We start from the raw sequence: 8,387 nt of genomic DNA on the forward strand, positions 1-8,387 counted from the left end.
ATGTTTGTTCTCTTTAAAGATGTCCGGCCTTATTGACTGTAAACTAATACATGTTCGAATGATGAACATATTTTCATTGTGTTGTTTTACTATTGAATGTGTATGTAATTTTAGTCTTGGATCTCAACATTTTCGTGTAGTTAAGTAAAAGAAAATAGTTGGGTTATTATTCTACAAAATATTTAACTACAACATATTTTTCCGAACCTGTTGTTGCGATTCATTTTATTTGTTTAATTCTAAACGGTGAGCGACTCTTTGATGATATATTTGTACGTAATTAAGTTGAATTTCACCCTTATATTGGTTGTATTTCACATTATATAACAATATTTGCAAGCATTGCAAGTGAGATAGTTATAACAACCTATAAAAGCGGTTATCGTTTGCCAAAAATGAAAATTAGAAGGCTAGAGAAGGTTGTCCTCAAACTTTCTTAGTCCCAGAGATATATTTAGTGAACCTGTTAACGTCGAAATTTCATATTCATATGAAATCGGCAATTAAATTGATTGAGGAATTAGATGCGCGCGGCTAGGGCAAGCGCATGTGGTCTTAGTGTCACTATTATGATGACATTAACTTTAAAGCAACAATGTCGTGAAGATGTGACCATCCAATTATCACGTCTTTATCGACCCATAAAACTAATTCGAATGATCATTTGCTCCGCGCAACACTATTAAGGGCACCACCTTTTTAGCTAGGTTAGGTCCTTTAATTAACCTGCTACTTCTGATATATTTGTTCTCCAATCACTATACATCAAATTATACAAGCCTATGTATGCAATTAATCAAAGCATGGACCATTGTACCGGTAAGGATGAGATCGATGTGTATAATGGGTTTATTGTTACGGTACTGAATATTATTCATAAAACGAAAACACATAATCAATTATTAATCTAAAGTACTCACCTGCTGCATTAACTGAGATTACCATTTTGCAAAATCTCCAAGCTTTGTATTTTCGTTCTCTTCTATAGTTCCTTCAACTCAATGTTTTTTTTTTTTAGAAAACCTTCAACTCAATGCTTGTTGTAGCAAGAACACATATATATAGTCTATATTCAGAGTGAAGTTTAACTCTGAAATTAAAGAGTGAAATTTCAATTTTGGCACACTTTTCAGTCAAAGTTTTTCCACCATAAGCAATTCAATATTTAGATATGTTATTCAAGATCATCTCTACAAAATTTCATCTAATTCGGACATTGTTAAGGTATTGAAATTAGATTAAATCAATGAATGAATTAAAACTGTTCAACATGAAACGTTTGTGTAAATCTCAATTTTAAAATCTCAAACCATTGTCGAATTAGATAAAACTTTTTAGAGATGATCTTGAATAGTATACCTAAATATTGAATCACTTATGGTAAAAAAAATTGATAGAGATTCATATCAGTTATTTGGATGAATTCTTACATTTGTTTTGGGTCAATAAATGAATTCTTACATTAATATATCGATAATGTGGATACTACAATTTACATCTTCAAATATTTCTTGATCCTGAGCAGGTATACACCAACGTATTGACGTAATCTTCATTTTAACATAATTGTTCATTCATCTTCCGACTTTAAAGGTAAATAAACACCCAAGCTAGTTTTCTTTTACTTGCATTGGTTCTTCACCCACCATTCATATTCAGCAATTATATGCAAAATGACCGCAAACCTCATATCATGAACAAGCACACGAGAGTAGTCTGAGTATATTCTCTTTAATTGTCAAATTTCAACTTCAGTTTGATGAAAGTCGAATGAACTACGAAAACCTAGAGTATCTGACTTCTCAAAGTAGTTAGAGATTATAATCACGATTACTTTCAATCTAAGCAATCTTTGATTATCCCATTCTCTTGTAATCAGGGCTATCTTGTGATCCAAGATAACCGAAAGCAATGCATGACACAAGCTAAACAACATTTACTTGACTCACAAGGGTTGGAAATAAGTTTGATTCTCTTTCGTGTTGACCAACTACGACCACAACTTTTATTAAAACAACTTCGCTTAATCCCAAAAAGAAAATTGGTAAACAACATACACAACTTTCTCCTATAATTATAAGCCCCAAAGAAAGAAAATTAGGACCGACAAAGCATGTATCTCTTGCCTTTGTCTTGTGGTGAATGAAATGAAATATTAAGGAGGATTTGCTCTTCTCCATACACCTTCCTTTTCGAGCATTTTAAACCCGAACTGGGCATTTCCATCAATTTATTGATGAGAACCGCGTAGCGTCGAGACAACTAGGGAAGTTAATAGCTAGCTACCAGCACAACCACCTTAGAAAACTTGGTTATGGTTCTTAGTGAAAGGATTATTTTATTACGTTTGCTAGATAGGCAGTAATCTGAAACGTGCTGTGGAGGACCAAAAGTTTTAAGAGTTAAAAGCAAGTGTCCACATGTTCCAGCAAATTTTTGTGAATCCGGAGTTTTTGTATTTCTATTTATAAAATTTAGAGCGGTATAAAAGGGCATCCTAACCAACGAACGTATTTAGCTAAAAATAAATTAAGTAATAATTGGAACATTACACCTTTTCTTAAGTATTATTTAGCTATTCTGTTGGAAGATAAAAGTTTGTAAAAAACTGGCTAAATGTCAAGTCAAATAACTAGCATCTTATAGAAGTCAAGAATCATTAGTAAATAAATATATCTATTTAGTGCTATTTCAAAATTAATTTATGTTAATAAACTACTACAATTTCTAGCGATATTGAAATTCCGGACCTGGAAATTTTTCTTTGCATCAAAAACTATTTATATAAGTGAGTAGGCTGACATCACATATGTATGTGACATTTCGAGATGAAGGTCTTCCTTAGTTCAAGGCCATTTAGTTGCCTTGGTTAAGAGACGCTTACGTTAATGACCCAATATTTATTATGTATTCTCAACCGTTAATTTGTTAATATATAACTGTATTAACAAATTAATGCAACGTATTTCAGTGCTCTGTATGTTCTATCATCCCGAAAACTACTTCGAATTAATCTAGTTTAAGGCATGGAAAGATCCTGCAAAGATATGTAATTTTTTACGCAATTAGTCGCACGTTTCCATACAGCCATACAACTGATACAAGTCGTTGGCTATACCAGCGGCTTATAATTAATATTGAAGTGTCGATAGCCAAAGAAAAGGCTTCCTAGCTGATCCCAACAACAAATTCCGCAACTGTATCAATTATGTGGGCATGAAGCTTTCAAGCTATCTGTTACTTGAAGAAAAGAGAGAGAGATATATCGATCCCATAGATCGATTGATTGAGTGAGGGGAAAAGAGGGTTAGTTTAAGTTGGTATCTACCACATCGATAAGCTTATGCAGTAGAAGAATTTCAGTGTCTAGTTTCATTTCATTCATCTATAATATATTTCATAACTTGCATGTAATAAAAGTTCTGGATTATTAGTCCACATTCTCCGTATGTATGTACATACTCCTCCAATGACTATTATAATGTAAGCCCTTGCGCACTAATCACAAAATCGGTCACAACGTACGTAAACACAATCTACTCTCACGTACAGACTACGTAAAAATCAAATCATATGAGCACTTGATCTTAGAACTGCAACATGTTAGATGAAACTAACTTATTCAAAGTCCTTGAAAACTATCCAACACATAGTGGGCAACATAGCCGCCACTCGGACCTGCATGCTTCATGACCATTTTATCATGACGATTTAGGGAACAACCATGCCTATAAAGGATTTTGGAGGGAGAGGGAGAGAGGGAGAGAGAGAGAGTTTCTAGATGATAAGTCAGTCTCATCCCGGTAAATTTCGGGACGAGATCAGAACTTCTCAGTTTAAAATTACGGGTTTTCATGCCTTCTTACCAATGAGGTAACATGAGTTTTTTTAACTGAGGAAAAAAATTCACTCATATGCTATATATTGAATTTACAAGAACTTCATCTTCGTGCCTAAATTGGTGGACCATTGAGGATTAGGATGCCGGCATTTATTCACGAAAAAAGGAGCGGAATGTGCAGAAGTTGAATTAACCTATGGTATAGCAAAATTTGGTATTTTGTTTTCCAATTTACTCTCTAATGCACAATTGGAAATACGTGGTTCAAGTATAGCAGTAGTAAGTGTTGCTGTTAAAGTTGGTACGAACTCGTTTAAAGGCATAGAACATATAGCTTTAGCTGGCTTTTACTTGATCAGATACAAAAACCCCAACTTATAGCCAAATAAAGGTTTATTAATGAGGGAGGAGGTCGGCGCCTAAAAACTAAAATTGTGGGCTAATTGAATGTTATTTCTAGTCTTGGCATCGACTTCCAACTACTCCCAGCAACTGCCAGAAAAAGATTATCTCTAGCTCACAGTTAATCCCCGTAACTCTAAACACAATGTTACATTCGGACAAAAACGCATCCATTGTTATAACGACTGGCTTGTATCTCGTGTACCATAGGTTCGAAAATTACTGATTACCTATAACACAAAAGAATGACTATTCATCTTTTTATTGGAGAAAATCATAAATTATCACATAGTTGGCAACGTCAACGATGTCTTTTTTTTTAACGATATCCACGAGATTTTTATAAAATAAAAGCATGAATATTCATTATATACTCTTCCTTGTTGTCGTGCAACATACAAAAGGTTTGAGTCAAAACTCAAACTCAGTCTATAACATATGTCTATTATTTAAATAACTGATAGTCAACGATATGTCATTTGTGTTTCAAAAAATTAATAATATTGTAAAAATCTAATTTATGTAGAATGAAATTCACAATCCAATTTACAATGCACCGTCTTAAATTTATTTTTTATTAGACATTCTTATGAAAGACAAAATATGTTATTCACGATGAAATTAAAGTACTCAAATAACTAAAACAAAACTGAAAGAAGAGTATGTGGTGCGACTGCCATTCGATTAAAAAGTAATTGACTTGGAGGTGATAATGTAAGATATGATTTGTAAAATGATAATGTGAATGAGAAGTGATCGATATAATTTTTCATTAGTACCAAGCTGTCGTGTAAACTTTTCTAGACCAATGTTTGCCATACAATTGTCGATGAAAGGTACCAAACCCCCTGTAAACTTCCAAGTAGGAAAGGCAGAAGCTTGAACCTGCGTCTATATTTGAGAGCAAGTTAAACAAAAATAACAATTCAACTAAGAAACACTAACGTGAGTTACCTTAATCACTTGGATGATTCGTGACTCGGGTTGTATATATGTAGTAGCATATTTTATCGATTAGGTAAAACTAGGCACTCCTACAGATGAACCATCTCATAAGAAAAACGACCAAGAAGTTTCAGACATAGAGTCAATATGCAGCATTTCCCAATTAAACCATAATATTATCATTGCATTAGAAACTTACAACTTGGAACAACATGCAAGCTCATCTTTCCCCCTCCTTTAAAAACCCCCCATCTCCTACTCCCTTCTCATAACATAAAGAGAGCTTTGCTTACTATCAACAGCTCTCACCCCCACACAAGTTCTGTGACAAAACATTCAACCACACACCGTTATTTCTCCATCACTCTCCCTCCCTTTCTTTCTCTCCGGAGTCTCCGGTGGCCATGGGGGCACGGTGTCGTTTCGAGCCGATTTCGAGATGCAGCACGGAGGGACGATCAAACCAGACGGTGGCTGCAGACCTCGACGGTACCCTCCTCGTGTCCCGAAGCGCTTTCCCTTATTTCATGCTCGTTGCTCTTGAAGCCGGTAGTCTTCTAAGAGCACTAGTACTACTAGTATCCGTACCATTCGTGTATTTCATCTACCTGTTCATATCGGAGTCCGTAGCGATCAACACCTTCATCTTCATTTCTTTCGCCGGTCTAAGGCTGAGGGACATTGAGATGGTTGCCAGGTCCGTCTTGCCCAAGTTTTACGCAGAAGACGTTCACCCGCAGACTTGGAAAGTGTTCAACTCGTTCGGCAAGCGATACATCATTACAGCCAACCCCAGAGTTCTTGTGGAGCCTTTCGTCAAGAACTTTCTTGGTGCCGATAAGGTTCTCGGGACAGAGTTGGAAGTGACCAGGTCCGGGAGGGCTACTGGTTTTGTCCAAAAACCAGGTGTTCTTGTCAGTGAACACAAAAGAGATGCCATTATCAAGGAGTTCGGCGAGGACTTACCGGATGTGGGTCTCGGAGATAGAGAAACTGACCATGACTTCATGTCCATTTGCAAGGTAATGCTAGTTAATTCTCATTCTTGATTCCCCCTCTGGTAATTCTACCGGATTTGTTTGTCATAATAATGAGCCGGCATTGGTAGAAGCTTATATTCATATCTGGATTTGGTAAATAGGTTCAGTGATTACGACGGTATTCTACCTCTGTATTTGTTTTTGATTAGTTCTTCTATCTTTTTCAATATGAAGCATTCAAGTTCGAACATTGTTCTTGCATTGTGAGCTAGATATAACTTGTCCAATTTGCAGGAAAAGTAAATGCCATTTAACTAGGTTTATACGAGTTGGTGAGCGCCTTCATGACAACAATATGGTCGGTTGTGCTACAAGTAATATTAATGATAAACTTTTACCCAAAAAGCATATGCCTAGGCGTTTTGAAGTTTTACAATGCAATTCTATTCAACTTTCTTATATATCATCTCCAAAAATTTTGAGATCTTAAAGTTCTTAGTTAGTAGAGTACTTCAAGCACATTTATTTGACATTGTGTGACAACTGACACAATATGATCTTCATGATCAACCCACTCTCTCTATTTAATCCATTTTCTCATAATTTTGTACCTTGGATAGAGATATGAGTCATATGACTCGTATGAGAGCCGTAGATGGCTATACCATTTCCTCATTTACTTTTCAAGCACCTTCCTTGTGACCCTCGTATTCTGCATGTCTTCGTGCTATATATGGTGGACTGTTTTTGTTTTCCTGTTTCTTTTGATATGATTTTTCTTCTCATATACCACCAAATTTCTGCTGCAAAAAAATATTAATAATGAAAAAAATAATTCGGTTCCTAACGTGATTGTGTTTGGTAGCTTGAGTCCAGGAGCTTCTTTCTTTATAGAAATAGTATTGTTAGGTTTAAACACAATTGTGGTGCATTTCTATATAAAGCAAGGCCCGAGGAGAATATATTACTAGACACTGTTACAATATTGTTTCCCTGCAATCCCACTTTTTTTTTTCTGAAGAAGAAAAAAATCCCACTAAATTTGACATTTGACTTACTTTGCAGGAAGGGTACATGGTTCCAAGGACAAAATGTGAGCCTTTGCCAAGAAACAAGCTTTTGAGCCCGGTTATATTTCAAGAAGGTCGTTTGGTACAAAGACCTACTCCTTTGGTTGCCTTGCTGACCTTTTTATGGATGCCAATTGGTATAATTCTGTCCATATTAAGAGTATACACCAACATTGTATTGCCTGAGAGAATTGCTAGATACAACTATAAGCTTCTGGGGATCAAGCTGACCGTTAAGGGCAACCCTCCACCGCCACCTAGAAAGGGCCACCCTGGGGTTCTATTTATCTGCAACCATCGTACAGTTTTAGACCCTGTTGTGACAGCAGTGGCACTAGGAAGAAAAATTAGTTGTGTGACATACAGCATTAGCAAATTTTCCGAACTAATTTCTCCGATCAAGGCGGTGGCATTGACGAGGGAAAGAGAGAAAGACGCCGAGAACATTAAGGCTTTGCTCGAGGAAGGTGACCTTGTGATTTGCCCTGAAGGAACTACTTGCAGAGAGCCATTTCTGCTGAGGTTCAGTGCACTCTTTGCTGAGCTTACTGATAGGATTGTTCCTATCGCAATTAACACTAAGCAAAGTGTATATTACGGGACAACAGTCCGTGGACACAAATGGATGGATCCTTATTTTGTGTTCATGAATCCAATGCCAACATATGAGATCACGTTTTTAAATCAGCTACCGATGGAACTCACTTGCAAAGGTGGGAAATCGCCGTATGAAGTGGCGAATTACATTCAGAGGGTATTGGCCGGAACTTTGGGGTTTGAGTGCACAAATTTGACTAGGAAGGATAAGTATTCAGCGATTGCCGGAACAGATGGTAGGGTTAATTCAATCAAAAAGGAGAAGGAAAAGGAATAGCCCTAGCTAAGGAGAGCTTGAGTTACCCCCGATGATGATATTAATCATCAAATTTAATCTACCTATTGTTTTCCAGTATCTTCTAAACTTTTCTCATAATAATGAAACTGATTGATTATTACAGTTATTATAAGAGAAATTACTCCTAATGTACACATTAGCTTCTGTATTCCCATATAGTTCGTTGCAACCATCTCGATCTGATCTCTTCCGGCTTGTCCGAGTTCACTTTTTAATTTGTATTTCAACATGAATGACAAATAGATGAAACATTT

General features: G+C 36.1%; 1 protein-coding gene across 1 annotated transcript; it reads left to right on the forward strand.

The window, feature by feature from the left end:
• The first annotated feature begins 5,502 nt into the window (after positions 1–5,502).
• LOC126799011 (glycerol-3-phosphate 2-O-acyltransferase 6) lies at positions 5,503–8,387 on the forward strand. Its single transcript, XM_050526118.1, has 2 exons — positions 5,503–6,210; positions 7,234–8,387. The coding sequence occupies exons 1-2, from the start codon at positions 5,593–5,595 to the stop codon at positions 8,110–8,112; spliced, it is 1,497 nt and encodes a 498-aa protein (XP_050382075.1). The 5' UTR covers positions 5,503–5,592; the 3' UTR covers positions 8,113–8,387.

The sequence above is a fragment of the Argentina anserina genome, chromosome 6 (assembly GCF_933775445.1).
Source record: "Argentina anserina chromosome 6, drPotAnse1.1, whole genome shotgun sequence".
Lineage (NCBI taxonomy): Eukaryota > Viridiplantae > Streptophyta > Magnoliopsida > Rosales > Rosaceae > Argentina > Argentina anserina.

Excerpts from the sequence above, each read along its gene's own strand:
- LOC126799011 (XM_050526118.1), top strand. The coding sequence starts at position 5,593 with ATGGGGGCACGGTGTCGTTTCGAGCCGATTTCGAGATGCAGCACGGAG. Across the intron at positions 6,211-7,233 it reads ACTTCATGTCCATTTGCAAG|GAAGGGTACATGGTTCCAAG; the intron begins GTAATGCTAGTT and ends CTTACTTTGCAG.